This window comes from Calypte anna, chromosome 8 (genome assembly GCF_003957555.1).
Source record: "Calypte anna isolate BGI_N300 chromosome 8, bCalAnn1_v1.p, whole genome shotgun sequence".
Lineage (NCBI taxonomy): Eukaryota > Metazoa > Chordata > Aves > Apodiformes > Trochilidae > Calypte > Calypte anna.
In genome coordinates, this window is record NC_044254.1 from 13,644,897 (window position 1) to 13,667,195 (window position 22,299).

At 41.8% G+C, this 22,299-nt stretch overlaps 2 protein-coding genes across 2 annotated transcripts in view; one reads left to right on the forward strand and one right to left on the reverse strand.

Annotated features, from left to right (window-relative positions):
• TECR (trans-2,3-enoyl-CoA reductase) overlaps positions 1–9,673 on the reverse strand; it is a 23,245-nt gene extending 13,572 nt beyond the window's left edge. The window contains exons 1-2 of the mRNA XM_030455343.1: positions 9,494–9,673; positions 8,613–8,672 (exon numbers count right to left, since the gene is read on the reverse strand). Coding sequence (XP_030311203.1) covers positions 8,613–8,672; positions 9,494–9,673 — 240 coding nt within the window. The remainder of the gene's footprint in view (positions 1–8,612; positions 8,673–9,493) is intronic.
• Positions 9,607–22,004, forward strand: GCLM (glutamate-cysteine ligase modifier subunit). Its single transcript, XM_030455452.1, has 7 exons — positions 9,607–9,945; positions 12,785–12,850; positions 14,586–14,670; positions 15,390–15,446; positions 16,704–16,906; positions 18,027–18,141; positions 19,831–22,004. The coding sequence occupies exons 1-7, from the start codon at positions 9,826–9,828 to the stop codon at positions 19,998–20,000; spliced, it is 816 nt and encodes a 271-aa protein (XP_030311312.1). The 5' UTR covers positions 9,607–9,825; the 3' UTR covers positions 20,001–22,004.
• The last annotated feature ends 295 nt before the right edge of the window (positions 22,005–22,299 follow it).

Below are 22,299 nucleotides of genomic sequence, written 5' to 3' on the forward strand. Positions count from 1 at the left end.
GTAGTGCCTGGGAGGAAGGGAAGAGGCAGGCACAGAGACTGCAATTTTCCTGCACCAGAAGTGCTGCCTTTGTATGTAATAGGTTTTCATGGATTTTTTTTCTCAATTAGTTTATCCACTTGCCTTTTAAACCTATGCAAACTTACTACACCCACAGTGTCCTCTGGAGAGGAGTTCCATAGCTTAGCTACATGAGGCACAAGGAATTCCTAAAGCAGAACCAAAGCAAATGTATAACTACAAAGTGAAATTTCAACATCTTACCTGTGGAGTGTTGTACCTTATTCTTTAATTAATCCAGCTAAGTAAAGACTTGCCTCTCTAGAGCAATTGGCTCATATTTCATGAAATTAGAATTTTTTTACATTATTACACTGTGTTTAAAGAGGTGATACACTGATAGCCATACTCAAAAGGTTTTATACAATTAAATTTCATTTTTGTAGAATTTAGATGTCTAACTTTTAAAGGTTCACAAGGCACCTATTTACTCCACAACTTCCTAAGTTCTGCTGCTTATGCAAGCCCATGAGAACCCCTGTCTGAGCTGTGCTGAAGCTCAGCACATTTTTATTTCTTCCACCTTGTCACACCCCACAGGGTGGGTGCAGCACTGCCAAGTCTCACACGGTGAGCACGGCTCCCCAGCTGTGGGGGACAAACAAAACATCACACCCCACGGAGTGGGCACATCTCTACATCCCACAGAGTGGGCATGGGTAGGGTTCCCCAGAGTGGGGGTCAACCCAGGGGGATTCAGACTGAACCCCCTTTGCTTTCTAAACTCCCTCAGAGAGGAGCCTAGGTGCAGCTGGGCCCAACCTCCTCTTCTAATTAATCTCTTTCAACACCCCATTGGGCGAGATTAAGTTTGGGAATTCTCTGTGAGGTACTTAAAACCCAGGATATTTGCATAAAAACACAACTTTACTTAAAAGTGAGCAAGATTATAAAGCATATGAGATTACCCCTAGCAGAATTATAAATGATGGTACTTTCAAAGCTGTGGATTACAATTTAGTAAAACTTAAGGAAGTGGTCAAAAGAACAGGTTACAACTAACAAAACTTAACAAAGCAATGGGGAGTAAAACTTAATAAAGTTAGAAACCATGTTACCCTCATGTGCCACGATAAGGTTAGAAACAGAGACACAGAGAGAGAGATGAAAACAAAGAGACAGAAAAGGTATCAGCACCCTGGGATCCAGCGATGATCTTGGTAGAAAGTTCAGGTCCTTGGATGGCGAGCAAGCATCCAGCTTTTCGAGTGTGTCTCTTCTATGCCTCCTGACCCCACCTTTTCAGGGGGGGTGGGGCTTTGGCATATCTTGCACAGCCAGGTGTTCACTTGGACCCCTCCAGATGGGATGACACAGCAATGTCCCTTATTTCTGCACATGTGCATTGGCTTTACCCGGGGCACACACAGGATGTGACTCTACCTCTGCAGGGTGCAGGGTGCCTGCCCCTGTCCCTTACGGAGTAAGGACAGTGTCCTGCCTGTCAGGGTGTCCATCAAACAGAGCTCCCCTTGCCAGGACAGTGTTCAGCTTATTGGGATGGCCACTAAAGGAGGGCTGCTCCTGTGAGAATAGGGCCCTGTTTATCAGGGTGATTACCCAAAAGAGGGTCTCTCCTTGAAAGAACAGATTCCAGAAGGCTTTTGAGTGAGTCCTCCACCTGAACAGAATGTCCACTTCGTCAGGGCGGCTGTTTTGAGACAAATATTCTTTTTGAGTATTCTACACACCTGCTTTAGATTTGTTAGTTAGGCATGTTTGCATCTAAATCCTCAAGGACCTTTATCCAATAATCATCTTTATGCCAAGGTCAGCACAATGAACAGCATTTAAATTATTTCTGAATGAATCTAAGATGTCAGCAAATGAGGTTATATGGTTATCCATGGTTTATATGTAATCATGTGACACACTGTCAGGAATGGCAAAATTAGTTTAGACTGCCCTCTGCCATCCCCCACTGCTCCCACAGAAGGAGGTGTGGGCCACCAAGCAAAGAATAAAGGATTCAAGATAGACCAAGTTTCCTACCAAAGAGAAATCCTGAATTCTAGTCTCTCTGGGATGTTTCAAGCACTGTTCCCTTTCATTGTCATTCTGCTCAGCATTTCCCTAAAGTAGATGCCTCTTGGCAGACCACACAGTGAAGTAAACTTGGATACCTTCACCAAATTGTCATATCCACTCTAGGAGCTGAGTGCCTAACCTGAAGGCATGGCAAAGCCCAGGTCATTTTGTGGGCCTGACCTGAGTGTAGTAACAGGTGTGGAGCTACAAAGGAACAGCCTTCGGAAAGACAAATCCATTTCCATAATTGACAGGTGATAAAATGTGTAAGAATGGTCAGGAAGGAAAAGGAAAGTGCATTCCCTTCAAGTAGGAGGCTGCTTAATTTTTCACAAAATGGAAGAGCTCTTAGAGTGCTTTCATAGCAAATTCTGGCTCTTGAAATCCCGTGAAAGCTTTCCAGCTTTTACTAGCGTGACATCTTTCAGGAAGATACGCAAGATGGGAAAGGAACCTGGACAGGTTAATACTAACTCAGTGGGTATCACTTATCCTGGCTAACACAGAGCAGCATGGTGCCAGTTTCCCAGGCACACTGAAGAGTCACATCAGTCGCTATCACTGGCACTACAGAGCAAACACGAGTGTCTCTGTCCAAGTGCCTAAGCCAGCTTTGACTCAACACTAAGTAGGCATCCAGGTTTTTCACCACCACTGCATATCCTATTCCATGTACAAGAAAATATTCATTGCCCCAGGGCTTCAATTTATGGTGGTTATTTTCTGCAATGACAATATTCAAGTAGAAGTGGTTTATATATTCTTTGTGAAATCACAATTTCTGAAATCCGCGCTGTGATTTGCAATGTTGAACTTCAGTACCTATTGTTCCATTCCTATTCTGCATGGATTGTTTGATGTATGGATGTCAAAATATACGTCCAGTGTATGCTTTTAACATGAAAGTGAAGAGATTGAATGGAGATTTTTTTTTTTTTTTTTAACCTAGAGGTATGAAGGATGGGTCTTTTGACTGGACCAAAAGAAGAAAAGCTTTGGGAAATTTGAAACCCTTATACTGACAGATTAACTGAAAAGATTTGTATTCATTTTTTTAAATATACTTCAAAAAAGTCCATTACGTTTCCAAATATAATTTTCATATTCTGAGTAGCTCCAGGCACTTCCTGCCAAGTAATGTTCTACTATCATATTTTCCTGTCCAAAATTGAAAGCTTCTCTCCCATACTCCATATAGAAAAAGGAAAAATTGCTGTCTTTTAAATGCTGTAGCACAACTGAGTGTAGAAAGTGTTAGTGTGTGTAGAAGTAGTAAGGGAAAATAAAGGGATAATGATTTTCCCGACCATCTCATCTCTTCCAATGGCACAATAATCATGTGTTTCTTGTGAAAACAGAGCAGATGTTTTCAAATAGCAGAGCAATTTTCAGCAGTGCCCCTTTAAATGACCAAGTTATCTCTTGCGTGGTCTTGTCTTGTTCAGACAACTCTTGCAGGACACAGCATCCTACAGTCTTCTGCAGTCCTGCTTTTGGCACTTGCTCTCAGTGTTCTTACTTGATGAGACTTCAGACAGCATAGCTTTGAGTGGGAGAAATTTTTGTAACAGGAGCTGCGACATCTCTGAAATGCTACCTAGGCAGCAGTCACCCCACAAACACCCCCACTCCCCCATCCCGCTTGCATTCAGAAGGTTTCCATCACCATTTGAAATGCCAGCAAGTGCTTTATTGCTTTTAGGCTGTACCACACATCTCAGTTCAATCTTTCGGGAGTGAAGACTCCAAACTAGTTTTGGTTACCACAGCTCACACAAAAGGCACTTTCCATCAAAACCAGTTGAGGAAGAGAAAGTATAATGGTGTCTCTTATGCCACTAATTCTCTGCAATACGAGTGGATTTGTTCTGGTGTCTTTCCTCTACGAAGTCATAAAGCCATACTATTTTCTATATATGAAATGGTTTTTAAGACCCAAACCTGTCAAGTAGAAAGAAAGGGTCAAATTCATCAGCCCTAACTTCAGAGATCTCCACTACAGACAGTGACATCTGAGCATGTCACATAGACATTCTCTGTACAAAACAGAGTAAAGCATGCACTTTGAGGGTAAACTGTATCACAAGGTGATCTGAAACACATTTAAAATAGGTCAGAAGAGTTGCCCTCCAATCAGTTTGGAGAAATAGGCACTCCTAGATAATATTAATTATCTAGAGTCCAGTCTCCATCATAAATCTCCATATTTTCAGGGGTGAATCTTCTCACAGGTACTTTCAGGTATGCACATATATCTTTAAACTGTAGTTGCTTTTGCTATGCTACTTCTGGGCTATTAGTAATAAAAAAGCTGAAGTGAAATTAGAAACATATCAATACCTGAAGTAAACAAAACCTATTCTATAACTATTACAGAATAAGAAATGTAGTGGCAGCAATCAAGACACAGCTCTACGAGTACAGCAGCCTGACTTGGCCTATCAGTTCTAACACAGTCACGTCATAAGCAGAGGTGAATCACCCAGCCACTCTAGGGTTTTTGCTGTCCATTAGGTCCAGCATATTTTGGCTTAATTAAGTGGCTGCTCATAATTCTTGGTACTAAGTTTGAACATAGCACATTCAAAATAAGGAGTCAAAGGCACTTCCAAAGATGAATCTGCCTTTCACTGCCTTTCACCTCTTAATAGTCACTTTAATAGAATGTTGCCTATTTTAAAAGTGTTTCTGTCTTTAGGGCACTGAGAAAGACTCTCATGAAGAGATGAAATTAACAGCCAGTGTCTTAGCACTCAGAGCCGCAGAATCATAGAATCATATAGGCTGGAAATGAACATTAAGATCATTGAGTCTAATGACTGCTAAGTCCACTACTAAACCATGTCTCTAAGCACTAAATCTACAAAACCTTCCAGTATCTTCAGGAGTGATGACTCAACCACTGCCCGCAGCAGCCTGTACAGGTGCCTGACAGACCTTCCAGTCAGTCTGATGTTCCTGATGATCTCTGTGTAGGCCCATTCACCTAAGAGTGATTTTATTCATGGATGAGGGAGAGGACCTTCCTACACACTCAGAAACATATGAAATTAACTGAGCACTAGGCATTATCAAATGCAAAAAATTCAACACAACAAGAAAAAATACTCCCCCAATAAATCTCTGCTATACTTGTAACTGTCATATTCTAAACATTTCAGACAAGAGTTTGTTGATTGTAAAGTGCTTTGTGATTCCTACAAGGAAATGCCACAGAAAGCAATAAATAGTAAATGGTTTAGACATGTACAGGGGAAAGTACCTCAAATGGGGAATGCTAATGTCTGTAATATCCATAGATATTTCTATCCCTGCCTGCAGAAGCACTGTAAGAGATGGGACACTCTCTCTTTTGTGATAGCTCAGTTTTAAAAACATGGTGGAGAAAGTCAATCAGAATTCAAATTACTTGAATTTATAACAGAAAGCTCATCTGTGGGCAGAACATAGCAGAAAGTGATATACTGCTCAGTGCTGCCTAGGTTGTCTTTGTCCATATCCTACACCCTGAGCCAGCTCAGACACACACTGGGTGATCTCTGCAAAGCTGTTTCCACCCATCATCTGCTGTACAGAGAAAAGGACTAAAACGTAAAAGGCTGACATGTAAATTCATGAGGCATTCTGAGTTTGTATTAGTGTTGCTTAGACACAGGATTTTGATTTAGGACTCAAAGACCTGTATCTGCTGCTATTGTTCTGTCTAGCAAGATAGAGCAGGTCTTCCCACTTCCCTGTGTTTTTCTATGGGCAAAATGGGTAACAATAACAATTTGTCTGTGCTTTTGAGGTCTTCTATTAACAAATGGTACTCAGAAGTTCAGTACGGCTAATCTGCAGACCAGACAATGACTGAAGACATTCTGGGGAGTAATACACACATTTAGAACTCACAAGAGTGTGGGACACTGGTAGAAAAGCAGGAGGCAGTGAAAAGGCTGGTTATTTTTCCTAAACAAACCGGGACGTCAATACTGCAGAGGAAAAAGCACAGTTGCCTACCTCATGCCCACAATGTGACAGCTTATTTTGTGGACTTGTTAGTGATTCTGAGCTTTTAGGTCATGGTAAGTAATGAGAGAAGCAGCTGCTTTTCAGATATTTTTAGATTCTGTTAATTATACAAAGAATTTTGTCTTTTGCACAGAAGGGGGGGGGGGGAATTGCATTCATTTTTCAGTGTCTTCTGCTGGAGAAACTGAAGTGTAAACCTGCCGAAACACAACAGGATTGCTGCCATTTAGCTTGTACTGCCTTGTTTTTCTAATACAAGCCACTCTTAAAAGTTTTCTGTGAGCCCATCTAACTATATCCACGAGTTGGTGTGGCTGCGGATATAAGTTGATAAGATCCACTTGTACCCTTCACGTTCCGCAGGTGCGTGTTACTTTGCACTCTCCGTACGCTCAAAGACCTCGCTGTTCTAATCTCCCTCCGACTGTTTCTCATGACCCACGCCCCACGCAAGGCTGGGACGCGCCGTGCGATCGGCGGGCCGGTGGAGCTGCCCGGGGCGGGGACCACGGGCGCCATTCGCCCACGCTCCTCCCCTCCGGACTGTGTCAGCTGAGCCGCCGAGGGGAGCCGGGACGGGGACCGTCCTCTGGGCCGGGGCATCAGCTTCCTCGACGGCTCCGTGCCGCCGAGCCGAGCCGCTCCGGAGGCACGCCTGCACCGGACCGGCAGGCTAAGCGGGACGGCTCTCTGTCAGGTCGCACAGCGGCTGATGACAGGGTCTTCCAAAAAGTTGGAAACAGAAGATGCTGAGAACATTCTTCGCTCTAGCTCCTTCCTGATGGCTGGGATGCACCGCCAGACCCACCCCGACACGGCGCTGCCCTGGGAACATCTGCGGGGACCCCAGAGTCATCGATCGTGCGGTTCGGCGGACGGCCGAGATGCCTCCCCGGAGCCCGGCCGCATCCATCCCCCCCTCTCCGGGGCCACCCCCGAGGACCACCGGGGACGCAGAGAATGGTATCGGCGAGGGGAACGTGTCCGGAAAAGGACGGGGCGGGCAAGGACGGCTTCTGCTCCTTCGCCGAGGAATTCCCCGGTGACCGGCATGCCCCCCCGGCTCGCTCCGCGCCGCTCCAGCGGCAGCCACTTGCCTTGACAGCTCCGGGAGCGGATGGCTCCGGCTCTCCGATGCCTCATTGTAGGTGGAGGGGGAAGAGAGAGGAGTCCGCCTGGACCCCGGGCAGCCCCGTCCGCCGATGGCAAGATGCTGCGGCGCCCGGTCTGGGCTCGCCCCGTCTGCCCCCCCGCTCCCAGCGTTTCCCCTACCCACCTCGAAGAAGCCGGCTCTGCCGCCCATCCTGCGGGATGCCGCCTCCCGCCGCCGCACCTTCCCCAGGCCCCCGCGCTGCGGCCAATCGGGCGGCACCCGCCCCCCGCGGGGGGGGCTCCCGGCGGCAGCGCTGGGTCGGGGGAGGCGGTGCCCGGACCCCCGCCCCGCCCCAGGCCGAGCGGCTGCTCAAAGAGCCCCGTGCAAAGCCACCGGCGGCGCCCCGGCAGCCTGCGGCAGTGCAGGGACGGGCGGGACCTCGCGGGAGCCAAGTTCTGCCGCTCCCGGTATTCAGAACCTGGGAGAGAAAAGTCGTATTCCCCGACCGCCTGGGATGACGATACAGTGGCATTTCATTCAAAAGGTTAATTTCTTTTTCTTTGAACGTTACAGAATTACTGCAGGAAATCAAGCACGTTTCATATGTGAAAGTAGCTTCATGAGGCAACCTGCAGAAATACAACTGTCCGTGAGCTAGAAAAAAAAAACACCCCCCTTTCCTTCTCCGGTAGTTCACCTTCCGTTTCAGGGGTGATTTGACCAACGACAGAACCCTGCTGAGATCTCCTGCGATGCGTTCTTGCTGCTACAGAGCAGCATGCACGGCATGAAGCAGTACAGAGGCTGATACTATGTGTCTGCCAACCAGTCTTCATTAGCGGACATCCTTTTTCTAGAGCCGAGGTAATTAAACATTAGCAAATTCTACAATACTGTAAGAGAACATTGTCATAAATTTCCATTAGATATAAAGATTTGTGCTATGCACTATTTGAAGTCCTCTGCAATCCCCAAATTCAACCTGGTTCCATAGAGTTAAAGCCATCAAAGCCATTTAAATGGGATAAAAAAAAAAAAAAAAAAAAAAAATTACCAAAAGAAAAGGCCTCTACTGGAAAGCCAGAAGGCCAATCAAAAGAACCCACAAAGACAGAACTCACAAACAGTGTAAATGTGGACAAACCTGTGAAGGTGCATGGAGGTGTATGCTCCTCCTCAAGCACATTATGGGTTTGGATGGTTAACCTTTGAGTCAGGTTAGACCTTCTGGATTTTTTACTAAAGAAAACAAGATTACTGTTTTTCTAAACAAACTGGCATTTCTTTCAGATTGTTTCACTTTCAAGTGCTCTATGTATTCATATAGCGAAGAGAAAACATTTCAAATACATGAAAGCAATTCAATGCAGTAAAGAAAAGCAATCAGAACACAAATATAAAGAACATTTAAATTAACCTTCTGTACCAGAAAGCATACAGGCAGTGCTTCAGAATGACAGAAGTTATGCAAATTGTTCTATTAGTGCAGCATGCAGCCAGGGGAGGGAAAATCTGTTAGAAACAGTTCAAATTCCTGTGGTGACAGCAAAATTATAATTTGTGGCATAGTGTTCCCTTTAACTGTAGTCATAATAAAAAAAAAAAAAAAAAAAAAAAAAAAAGGGGGGAGAGGGGAAGAAGAAGCGCACCCTTCCCTCACATCTTGTATCTCCAATACAGGACTTCAGTGTTCAGAGAGTAGCTTTCCACCTGGTCTTAAAAAATAATCCCCAAACTATAATCGTTTAAATTTCAGCCAGCGTATCTTCACTGAAATCAGCTGCTGTGAAACTGGCGTTACACTCCGACATTAGTTTTAATCAGAATGTAAAAAACCACATTGGTTTAAACCTAGGTTAAGCCCAGCAAGCACTTGGTTTACTTTTGGGGGCCTTTTATCTTAGTCTATCAGCGAGTATTTGTTACTTAAAAGCAACATGACCAGAATTCGGAAGGTTTCGTTAATCGCACTAAACCTGCAGGGCAGATCAATAGCTCCTGCTCCCCCGACCGCAGCGGCTCCCGCCCGGCGCAGGTGCGGAGCCCTGCCTGGTCCCGCTGGGGGCCGGAGCGGGGGCTGTCACCGAACCGCGGGCCGCGCCCGACCGGCAGAACCACGCGTACCCCGGGCGCTCCTCAAGACGTGACACCGGGACCGATTCCCGTGGCCCCTGACGTCTGGGCCAGACGAACACACAGACACCATGTCGGTCGCGGCCGCCGCCGCAGCCCTCCCGGGGCCACCAGCCCGGCGTCCCCGCCCGGCCGAGCCGTCCGTCCGTCCGTCTGTCTGTCTACCCGTCCGTCCTCCCTGCCCGCCCCAGCCTGAGGAGGCCCCACCTCGCACTCCCCGGTGAGAGCAGGCGCGTCTTGCGGGGCAGCGCGCAGGCGCGCAGCGGGACGGTGAGGCGGGGCTGACGGGGCGCGCGCTGCCCGTTGCCGCGCTCCTTTCAGTGCTGAGCCCGCCCCGCCGCCCATTGTCCTCCTGCCATGTGACCGGGGACGGTTACAAAGCGGGCCCCCCCCCCCCGCCTCCACCGCCGTTATTTGTGCTGAGTCACGGCTCGGCGCTGCCCGGTGCCGCAGGTGTCGCGGGGAGCCCGGCCACCGCCGCAGCGCCAGGCAACCCCATGGGGACCGACGGTGCCCGCGCCCGGCTGGAGCGGGCGGCCACCCTCACCCTGCAGACCGGTAACCTCCTCAACTGGGGCTGCCTGCGCAAGAAGTGCCCGGCCACTCCTGGCGAGGAGGTGAGCGGGGCGGGCCTCAGGGGCTTCCCTCCGAGCGCTGCGGCAGGAGCTCGTCCTAAGGCGGGGGGCTGGCTACGCGGGCGCCTGCGCGGGGAGGGGGCTGTGGTGGGGCCGTGCCGCAGCCGAGGAGCCGAGGTGGCTGGGGGAGCGCCGGGTGTTCCTCGCCGCTGCCAGCGGGTGCGGGGGTGTTCGAGGGATGTAAGCGTTACCCAGAGTAGGGTTTGTGTTTCTGGTGCAGGTCAGCACGGCCCGGTGCCTGCCACTGAGGCGGAAAAGGCTCAATCGCCCTGATGACCGCCTCGGCGCAGGTGCGGAGCCCTGCATGGTCACGCTGGGGGCCGGAGTGTTTCCCCCGGCGGTGCCGCGCCTGTGCCCGCCAGAGCGGCGGGAAAGGCAAACCAGGTCTTTTTCTGCTGTCTTTTTTGTGGGGAAGTCGGACGGGCTTGGGCTCGCTCGGGCCTTTCCAGCCAGCAGAGCAGCACGGCGGGGCTGCCGGTGGCCGTACCCGGGGTCTGCAAGCTGCAGGCACACCCCAGGCTGTCGGTCCCACCGGGCTCAGCCCCCCGAGTACCAGCCAGCAGAGAGGTATCCCCGGAAGGATACCTCTGCTATCTCCGAATCTCTGAAGAAACCAAGCCATGTTTCTGCTCTCGGGGAATGAAGAAGCGAATCGCTGACAAGTTCAAGTACTGTCTGCAATGGCAAAGGAGCTCTTTAGCTTGAGAAAGATCTGAATAGATAAGAACTTGTATTACAAATTATGAGAAACGAAATTAATTCTAATAATTTCTTGTTCGTGAGAGGTCTCAGGGAAAAAATTAGGCACTATTGTCTTTAGGACAATATGAATGTCATTCTTTGTTAAAAATTTGAAAGCACTTTATAAGAGCTACTTAAAAAACATTACCTTCAGCTATATTTGTCAACACCTACAATAACGCTGATGAAATGACTGATTCTGTGGCCATGAACTTCAACACCACTGTATTTGCTGGCCCAACATGACACAGTAATCTGAAAATGGTCATTTATGATCAGAAGAACTATCATTTTGGCTGATTATCTCTGCATAGTGGTACTGCTACTGCTCTATAAGTTGGTTGCATGTTAATAACACGAACTGTAAGAAAGGTGAATGGGAGGATGATGTAATAAGAAGGAAGAATTCGTCATACTTTTATTTAGTTGTCATAAAATAATAACTTTTAAATTCGGTTTGGTTTCTTATTACAATATTCTGTGTGAAACAGCAAGATTCTTTATCAAAGAGAGCATTGTATCATAATGGGCACTCATGTAATTTTCTGGAGAGTTGTTAAATAAAGATTTTGCATAACTTGTTAGTTAAGGTATTTAAATTCATTTGTTTACAGGGAACTCTACATTTAAACAGAAGGCTGCCTGCTTTCCAGAGTTGCTGTAATTCCAAAAGCAAATGATTTACATTAATTATTAGAAATAAATTGGATTTTAGCTCTTCTTTTGGGTATCGGTAGTGGATATATAGATCTCGGGGGCAGAACCCTCGTGTTAGGAGTTTGAGGATGTACCTGTATTTGGAAGAGCTGGTCAAAGCAGTCAGGTATACTGCATTTTTCATGTGTGTTGAGGGTATGTGAATGGTGTGCTTTGGAAATAGCAGCTCATACATCCTAACTGCAGTAGAAATATGAAGTGCTAGAGTTGCAAAGTAACAATATATAGAATGTGCGTATTTAGGACTGTCTAACTTTCCCTCAGGAAAAGATAATGTTGTAAGTTGCATCACAATAGGCAAAAGACTTATTGTGGATAGCTATTTAGTGAGGGGGAAGTCAGTTCTTGCCTTCTGACTTTTTATTTTTTTGCCATGCCATTTTAAGTGACTGGGAAAGAATGTACAGAATTCATGTTCACAAAGTAGTAGCATTATGGGGAGAGGTAGGTTTCCAGTTTGTGCATGGTATTATGGACTCTAAATCAATGTTAAGTATTACAAGAAATTGCTAATTAATGGCGCAAGACATAGTTATCTATATAGATATAAAATACATTGCTAAAAGTAAAGCAGCAGCTTATGAAAGTGCTTCTACCTGTGCCATTTACCAGCCTGGAAAGTACATTTACTTAGCCTTCAAGGTAACAACTCCCAAGCTGTATAAGAGAGGAAACTACAGCATTGGTACAGCTGAAGCACTGTGCAGTTAAATAGCTGATTTAGACTTAATAGCTATGCTTTATTATGTTCAAGAAAATCTATGATCAGAATCCTAGTCGACTTTATTTTGCATTTGTGGAGGCAGGAGAAATGCAAGTATGGCACAGGATCTGAAGGTTCTCTGGGCAATAGTGAAGGACTAGAAGCATTAGTGGTTTGGCACAGTATAATAAGTAGGCAGTAAATAAAAAGAGATGCATCTCGGAAAGAGAATTAATTATTATTAGTATTTAGTGATGGATTGTGAAGTCTCATTTCTAATAAGGCCACATCAGGTAGGCTATTATCTGACTACATTTTATCTTAAAAATCTCTACCCAAAAAAAAACCCAAAAAGCAAACCACCTCATGCCTTAGTTCTTGCTTACTTAGCATTGTTCTTCCCATTAAAGATGGCATTGGTCTGAAAAATAACAAGCACAAGACTTGTGTTGTTGCATAAACAGTTTGCTGAAAAGAAGATGAAAATCTGTAAGTGAACTACTTTGAACAAGTTTCAAATACAAGCTATAAGGGAAGAATCTTCTGTGGCTGAGGGAACGGTGTCATTAGTTCACCTGATGTCTGTCTTACATGTCAGTGAGTTATATTTCTGTGTAACTATAACATACCTATGCTTCAATACAAATAAATATCTTGTAGGTGCGGGACTGCATTCAGAAAACTCTGACTGAATGGAGCTCCAAGATTGGACAAGATCTAAATCAGGTAGGAGAGGTGATATGCATGTTTCCATGTTACATGTGAAAACAGAGAAGTACGTTGTTGGTTACACTTTAAAAAAAAATAAATTACTTTATTAAATTTCTGTAAAAGTGTCTGCAGCTCCAGATATCTCAAAAGAGTATTTCTCAACCCCTCTTTATTTTTATTCTCCATTTAGTAAATTTGGAGAGGTTAAGAAATGCCAAAGTAAAGAATCTATTGATGGCAAATAAGACAATTCTTGGCAAAGTAAGTTCTGTAAGATTTCATGTTAATTATTGGGACAATCACACTCAAAAAAACAAATAATCAAATCTGTGTACCTTAGAAGCTTGCTAGGATGCTTGTAAAACTCAATGGAGAATTACCTAAACTGTGGATATGATGAACTAGATACCTGAATATCATCTGGTTTGGTGGGGAACTCTGAAACGTAGCCTTTGTTGTCTCAGAAATATTTCTGAAGATGCAGAAGTGGCATTTTTTCCTTTTGGAGCCAAAGACCTCCATGTAATTCTTAAAACCACTGTCATAGGCATCAGACATCAAGATTTTGATGTATTTGCCCATTCCTCTTTCATTATTGCTTCTGAAACTCAGAAAAGGAGTAAGTTTCCCACTAAATATATTGTTTGCTTTGTGAAAAGTTACCATGCTTCATTTAAGAACAAAAAAAAAATCAATCAACTTTCCCAATGGTTTCTTTAGGTATTGTTACCAGCCCATGTGTACTGGTGGCATCAACTGCACGTTGCTGCATTCCACACTGGAGTGTGTGGTACAGCAGTTATTGTTGAATGATTTGGGAAAGATCAGATGATTGCTCAGGAAGAGACAAATATTTGGCTCTGTAAGATGTAGCAATCCATTTAAAGATAATTATGTAGAGCAGAGCTGGGTTTTACTGTCAAAACATGTCAACTGCATGATTCCAAATTCAGTTATGAATTATATTGGTCTCCAGTAATTAACAAAAAAAATAAAAAAACCAAAAACCAACAACAAAAATCAAACCACAACCTACCACTGAATTTTTTTGTTTGTTTAAAATGTTGATTTTAAATCAACATTTTGATTGTATGGAATCGCTTCAAGACTTGCTTGAGGATTTTTTTGGTAGGGCAGCAAAAATTATTGAAGGTTCTGTTGGAGGTGGTGTATACATGTGTGTATAATACAAAATCCCATGCAAGAAAAGCCTTAAGTAAGTCATACCATCTGACTTAAGCCTATTCTTAAATGAGGACAGAAGGTGAAATCTCTAAAATTTGCCTAATTTTCAGCTTCAAAATTAGTTTAAAATCTGAATTTTACAGTATTTTCATGTTAGATTTCACTGAAATTACGAAACACTTCTATACAAGGAGGTTCCCTTAATTCTGATGTTTTCTTTAAATCTGGTTGTGAGATGGTTTTTTGTCTCTTTTTAAAGCAAGGCAGTTTGAATTTGCAGAGCACTACTAAATCTTACTCTTGTAATACTTAACAGTAATTTATGATTTTTTAATGCTAGGGGCTTACTAGACCTCTCGTATAGCTTCATTTTCTTGTCTCCCCACCCCTCGGAGATCAAGAAGCTTTTGGTTTCTTTCTGTTGCTGCATTTTTATACCGTTTTTATTTCTAACTGCCATAATGCTTTTAAGTTTGGGAATATTTTTAATTACTTAAGAACATTCCTCAGAAACTTGCTATCTCTTCTTGATGAGGTGTTCCTAAGTCTGGTGTACTTACTATAGGAAATACTGGAGGTTCTGGAATGTGCAGTAGCTCAAGCAATAGAAAAAATAAATCCTGAAGAAAGGGATGAGCTGAAAGTATCAGGTAAGAATATTGTCAAAAATCTGGTGGCATAGGAAGGTTTTATATGCAGTTATTAAGATGATGTTCATACTTTTATATTTTGTATGTTTTGTAATTGTAAAGTGAAATGACATCAGTGCATACTGATGATTACACTGTCATGTGTAATCTAAGACTAGAAGTAGTATTTCAGGTTTTAAAGCAACTTGGCATTTTTCTAGTTAAACTTGCATCCCCATTTTAAATGTATTCTATGAGTAAAATATTGAAGATAATGCTACAATCAAGAAATGCCATTGGAAGCATGTTTATTTGCATAATTTTTCCAGGTTGAATATGATGAACTTGAAGGAGGCAGTCCAAACTAACACTAGTACATTTTGAGTCTCAGTAAGTTGTGAAGAGGTCTGTTTGTACTGTTATGTTTGGGGTTTTTATACAGGTTAAGGTTACTGCTTAGTGTCTTGATGTTTAAAGCCAGCTTTACAGCTTATTACATCATCTAACTGGATGATTTTTTTGTTCTGACTGCACAACAGCTTTGAATTCTAAGAGAACAGTGTTTTTATTGGGCAGTTACCTTTCAGAAGGTGTTTTTCTCCAATTTTTGAAGTAACTGGTGTATATACTAAGAATCCTTTACCCAAGAACTCATGAGTAGTGCGTATAGCAAAAGTAAATAACTATCTTTAATAATAGCTGGCCTGTTTAGTTATTGATTCCAGTTTCTTTGAAAATAGCAAAACTTTTCATCGTTGGATCAAACTCTTCATCAATCAGAGATGCAGTTGACATGGGTAAGTGTGAAACTCTAACTTCTGTTAGGGTTTCTTTTTTGCTTTGGTGTTTGGAAATAAATGTGGAACCTATTCAATCAAAGAGGTGTATTTAGTGGCTATCACGAGTATATCCTGCTTGTCTCTGAAGGGGGACAAGTCTACTTCTATGTTAGTTCAGTTAGTAAACTTATTAAATGAGGACTGCTTGGGTCCACAAGCTCAAATCTGATTCCTTTCTCCAAGCAGGAGCAAGTTTTTATTCTTTCTCATAAAACTTGTTAAACAGTAATCAGTATGTGATGTTTTAGTAAAAGTGATAGAATAGTTCTTAACACTTGTTGTTGGTTACCAGTTTTTAACAGGATGGACTTTGCTAGTAACTGCAGTATTTCAGAGGTTATTTTGGAACTAAGACAAAATTGCAAGCAGATGAAATAGTAAAGTTTTATTTAAAATATAATGCAATGGCTATAGTGATACCTATAAGTTTTGTTATCCCAACATAGCAGTAATTCTGGGCAGCACTGTACTGTATGAAGCAATAGTTGAGCATAAGGGGTTGCTACTCTTTTATATTGATATCCCAGGTAATAGGCTCTCTATTGTGAGTTGCAGTATCATTTGTTAAAAATACATTTATAGAATCCATCTCCAGAAGAAAATAATTTATTTAGTGACTTAGTTTCATTCTTTTGTTGTGCAGAAGAGGCCTCATGACTTTCGTCTTTCCTAAAGCTCAGTGATGCTCCAAGACTTGACACTTCTCTCTATGTAAATGTAAATCTCTCTATTTGGTGTGCTTTTAATCTATATTATCATATATATCATATCATTCTCCTAGTCTGTGCCCTGAACTTGGTTTACAATTCCGAGAGAAAGTTTTGAAATTTTGGAAGAAGTGGAGACTGAAGGAATCAAGAATTGTATGTCACAGCTGTCTCACACACAATTTTAAAAACACAATTTTCCCCAGGAGACAGCTGTGGCATACAACTGAAAAAAATTGAAAAGGAGTAAAGGTTGCACATTTTGTTTGGTGGTGGTGTTTTTGCTGGGTTTTGGTTTTTTTCCCTTACAGCTGAAACTTGAACTTCAGCTGTATGTTTGTGAAAACATTGTGTTACTATCCTTGACTACTGATACCCTCAGTTTCAAATGATGGATGGTAAGCTAGCAGAGGGATGTCAGAGCTGTGTGTTTTGCTGAATTGAAATCATGCTACTGATGTTTGTATATCACAAGAGATTTTTGCCGTCTCTGTTCTTTTTCCCTCAGCATGTTCTGCCCTTGGAGTTGCTCAGTTAGACTCAGTCATTATTGCCCCACCTCCCGTTGAAGAGGGAACTAGCCTCTCCTTGGAGTATTTGCAGCCTTATTGGAAAGAACTTGAAAATCTAGTTCAAAACAGTAAGATTGTTGCCATAGGTACCTCTGACCTAGATAAAACACTTTTGGAGCAGCTGTATCTGTGGGCACAGGTGAGAACAAACTTCCTACTTGTAGCATTTCTAGTGTTGAGTAACTGTTTTGTTGGCTGTCACAGTTACAAAGTTCTGTTATAAATGGTTTATGCTATATATTGATTACTGCTGGTACTTTCAGCATATTATGGATGGTCACAGTGTTGTTCAAGGTGGGAGAAGCTCTGTGTGATTGTTGCTTGATGTTCTTACATATAGGCAAGCAAAGGCTGGAAACCAGGTGTCTGTTCCGTAGCAGATTATTTGAAGTAGTTAAAATTTAATTTTTAAATGCTTCTATATTTCAAAAGGAGTGTAAAGAGTACTCCTAAGTGTTCAGTTTTATTCCAGTGACTGTGAAAACATAGCTGTTTTCACTTCAATCTGTGCTGTGAATGGTGGAATTTTCCCTTTGGAAAATGCTGTTTGAGTACTAAGCTTCAATGTGAAGAGAAAGGTTATGAATCAAGTGGCACAACAGTTTTGTTGTCCGAGGTGTTGAATTGTCTCTCATAATTTAGTGATAGGGGTCTGCACTAGTATACACCCATGTATACGTGTGTACTTGTGCATTTACTGTTTCCTTATTAGCACTTCAAATACTCCTCTTATGACATTTCTTTTGTGGTATGTGAACATACTGAATCTGTGCAAGAGGTCCTGCTTAGAGTGTGCTCCTGAAGCTTGTATATACTGAGAAGGAAAATTGAGGAGATTAATGACCACCTGCATGGTAATCATGGATGCAGCATGGATGAGTAGAGAGTCAGTGCTGAGTCCCTTTTAATTTGCTCTGATCCAGGCACTTAACTAAAGGCATGGAAGACTGTAAATTATATATCCTTAACAAAAATTAGTCAGGATTTTTTTTTAAGTGTTTTTCAAAATAACACCTCTATGATCTTTTCTCTATCACCTGCTGCTGTTCAGGGAGCACAGCAAATGAGAAGCCAGAATGTGCTAGTACATGTCTTGCTGTGGCAGCACCTGAAGTTAGATCCTATTCTGGTTTTGGGCTCTGTGGCCAAACACAAATCGTTCAAAGCAAAATTTCTGTTCTAATAGAGGACATGAATGAAACAACTAAAATAATTACATTAAAATTTTTCTTCTTATAAAGGTATTCTGTTAATTTCAGGTGAAACCAAGTAGTAATCAGGTGAATCTAGCTTCCTGTTGTGTGATGCCACCTGATCTCACAGCATTTGCGAAGCAGTTTGACATACAGCTGTTAACTCACAATGACCCAAAAGGTAAGACTTTGAGAGAGAAGTTAACAGAAGACTTCTAAATGCATTTTATTCAGTACAAAATCAGGAATAATCTTTCTCTGAATTTCAGACTTCATTATATTTGAATCTTGAACGAAGGATTCTAAAAGTTTCACCTCTATAGAATATTCTTTGTTTTGTTTCAAGAAAGGGGGGAAGGCAGTCTCCCAGCTGTGGGTAGTTTATTGAAATTGTTTAATCACTGAAAAAAAGTAAAGAAGAACAAACTACTGTGAAGTTCTTACTACATATATTAAAAATATTTCCACAAACATAAAATTACATCTGTATTGCTGAAGGCCAGTAAATGACAAAAGAAAGTCCATGTGCCTAGACTTCCTTTTGTGAAATAGCTTGCATAGAAATGCTGATGGTCAGTTGATTTTTAGTAGGTTGTTAATATTAGACACACAAAATCATTACACTTTAAGCAGGATTCCTTCAAATCAGTGATTTCTTAAAATAACTATTACAAAAAGACTTGCTGTAATTTCTTTACATGTCTAATGCAGAGGTTTGCTTATTGAATGATTGAAGGACTTGAAGGCTCTCCTTTAGACTCTAGAACTCTGAGTTACCAACTCCCTAGAATATTCTGGGATATTATATTAGTTTCTCTCAAACATCATCTAATCTTCTTCACCATAATGAAGCCTTAAATATCTTGCTGGAATTGTACACAAGAAGTCTTAAACAATGTTTAGTTCATCCCTTCCTTACATTCTTCCTTACGATCAGGTATTCATTATAATCATACTTTTCCTTCCTTCTACTTTCTTCCCATTCCTCCCCCAAAGAAAAGAAGTATTTGAGGTACCTGTTCTATAATAACACTGTTACAAATAATTAATTTCATCAGTCCTTTAGCATATATCTGCACTGACTCAGCAGCATGCAAGATGAATTGCCATTCAGTCCAACAATTTCCATGTCCTGTGAAGCCCAAGATGAAATCTGCAGCTTAGTAAATACTCTCTATTGAGAGTTACAAAGTGAAGAAGAGGTTTCAAATAGAAAACAAAGCAAGGAATGATTCCTTTATGGATTGTTTGCTAAGCTTAACTTTTCTGTAATGGTCAGCTGAAGAATCTTGAGACTACCTTTTGGGAACTCTCCTCATCAAAGAGTTATTCCTTTGACTGACTTTGCAGGGGAAACTAGGAGGATTTGTATTTGGTTTTTCTGCTGTGTGGCACAGAAGCCCATTTTAAGCTTTCTAGCCTTGTTAAGCCCCAGGCTTTTGAGGCTTGTGATTATTGTGAGCCTAGCTATGGGAAATGACTGAATACTGAGCTTCCAGTGACTGCAGAGGTAACAGAATGTGCAGGACTTTGCTGATGTCAGCCATATGCTTTACTTGCCTCTGTTTTGTTAAGCTAGCTTCTGAATTTATTTTTTCCTGCTTGTGGCTCTGCTGATCAACTCCATTTGATATTGTAGGAATCTCAGTTAATTAGTTTTGTGAGAAATACTCAAAGTTGCGAAAAAAGGGTCATGAAGACTTCCTCTGTAATATTCAGCTACTTTTACCCTGTGTGGCTTCTGGAAGAGTGGATCTGTGAAGTGTCTGGCACTAAAATTTTTAATATAGGAAAAGACTTCTCAAGTGTTGCTTTCTGCAGCTGTTTACCTGACTTTATTTAAACTATGAATATCCTTTTCTAACTTCAGAATTACTTTGTGAAGCCAGTTTCCAAGAAGTTCTTCAGGAAAGCATCCAGAGCACGAAAGCACATGAGTGGATTCCTTTATGGATTCTCCGGTATTCAGTCATTGTTAAAAGCAGAGGAATTATCAAGTCCAAAGGCTATATCATGCAAGCTAAAAGAAATGCTTCTTGAAACACTTACCTTTTTTTTTTTTTTTAATGGCTTGCTGTTTAAATTTCTTGGAGATGTGGGGGAACATTGCTTTTTTCATAGAAACCCTTTTACAGCATTTGTAACAAAGACCAAAAGATGTAACTATCCAGTGTGGTGTCAGCAAGAGTGTGTGCAGTGTTCTGCTTTTCTTAATCTATTGACATTTCAAACATTTTTGGGGTTTGTTATTTTTGATTGACATTAGAGAAAGAGTTTAAAATATTTTTTTTATGACCAATTCACTGTAAAATTATCATGATATTTTAGCTGCCAGTAGGTAGTATAGAGAAACTTATATATTTTTATTTTTTGAAAAAATAAATTTCACTTAAATAATAAGAGTTACTTCTCATGTACCTATATTTCAAGGACTACTTTTTTACAGAAAATTGCTTTCTGAATAATTATTCCCTTCCCCCAACTAAACTGGTATCTCATTACTTGATATGTATATTTAGGCAAGTCAGCTGTTTCATTTGTATGTATGGGAGAATTGGTTTATTTTTAATATAGTGTAAAAGACTTCTATAATTTAGAACAAAAACCCACCACATCTTCCAAATTATTTTCTGACTGCTACTTGAAAAACCTTCTGGCTTCTTTGTGCCTCAGTATGCTTGGTTAAACATTTGCAGAAGTGTGACGGAATCTTTACTATTTGAAATAGAAAATGTATTATTGTGTGAATGTTTAGGTCAGAATTGAAAACAAGCGATGAAAAATCAGTTAATGAAAAATTGAATCATGACTGTCTTTTCAACTGTGGCTTGTCTTTTTTGATACTACACAGTCAGAATCAGCCAAGTCAGAATAGATAGTAGATGCTGAAGCTCTTCACTAGGTAATTGTCAAATGGAGCACTTCTTTTGAGTCTGCCTGAGAAACTTTGTTGCTTGAGTGCCCTTCACAAATAATGCAAGCAGGGTTTAGCTTTAATTTAGGTGTTTCTGTTGGTAGTAGCTCAGTGCACTGGCTTCTGAATCCTAGAGAGATTGCTGCAGCTAAGGCAAGGCTTCAGTTTAACATAGTCTTTCTGTTTGAAGTCTTTCTCATTTCCTTGGCCTTTAAATCAGAAAAGATAGGGAAAGCTCAACTTTTATTTCAACAGGAGCTTGATACTGACAGTCTAAATTACTCATTTTCCTTTTGATTTCAGGCAGGAGCAGGGCTTCATACCAGTAGTACTAATTAACTTAGCTGTACATATTTTGAGATTTGGACTTTAGGGAATGAATTTTCACCAGTATCTTTCAAATTTCAGCTGTCATGTTGGCAGCTAATGAAATTTAAATGCTTGTTAGCAGTGTTTATGGAGTGTCGTCAGCTTCCTGTAATCCATTCCCATAAGTTAAAACATGAATCTTTTTCAGTGTACTTGAAAATATATATGAGGCCTCAAATTTATCTTGTCTGCAGGTTGCAAATACTGGGAAATTGTCTTGAAATTACTTCAGCTCTTGTGATAAATGAGGGATGGGGCAAACTGGAACTAGTGTTGCATCAATAAAAGTTTGAATTTTTTTTCTAATCAAGATAGTATTTTTTTAATATTGGGGCAGTTTGTATTAATGTTAAAAAATTACATGAGTTTAATATGAAACTTCCCTGACAGGTTTGAGTTGTGTGCTGCTGGTGATTAACCACTATCTGTGAATTCTGTGTTTGGCTGTTGACATTCTGTGTTGTATCAGACTCCCGTGTGTACTGTTTTATAAATTGAAATGCTACAAAACAAGAATTGTACTAAAATAATGTATAGGCTGCTTTAATGGCATATTCTCATTTCTGTGAACTTTTAGTTGCTTGATGTAGAAAATTACCCTTTAAGACATGATAATTCAAGACACGATAATCTTATTTTTCTAGTTGCCAGTAGCGTAACATTTTATCAGTTCATCTCATTAATCTGTTTGTGTCAGAATGGGAGACGGGATTTCAACCCATGAGAAACTTGAAAGTTTGAATTAAAATTTTAAATTGTAGGCTTTTAATCTGTTTGGGTTTTTTGTATGAATTTTCATCATCTCCATAACAGTATTTTACACACTCATGTATAGTATTTTACACCCACAAGAGGGTCCTAAGAGCCCCCCGGCTCTGGGCTTTCCTGCCCTCACGGCTCGTCCCTCTCCCCTGAGCGGGACGCGCGGTGCTGCTCTGCCATTGCCGCAGCGCTTCTCGGAAGGAGTGGGCGCACCGCACCGCCCACTTTCGGTCGGTGTCCCGCCTGCCGCCGGTCTCTGTTGAGTGCCTGCTCCCTGCTCGCCGGTATCTCACC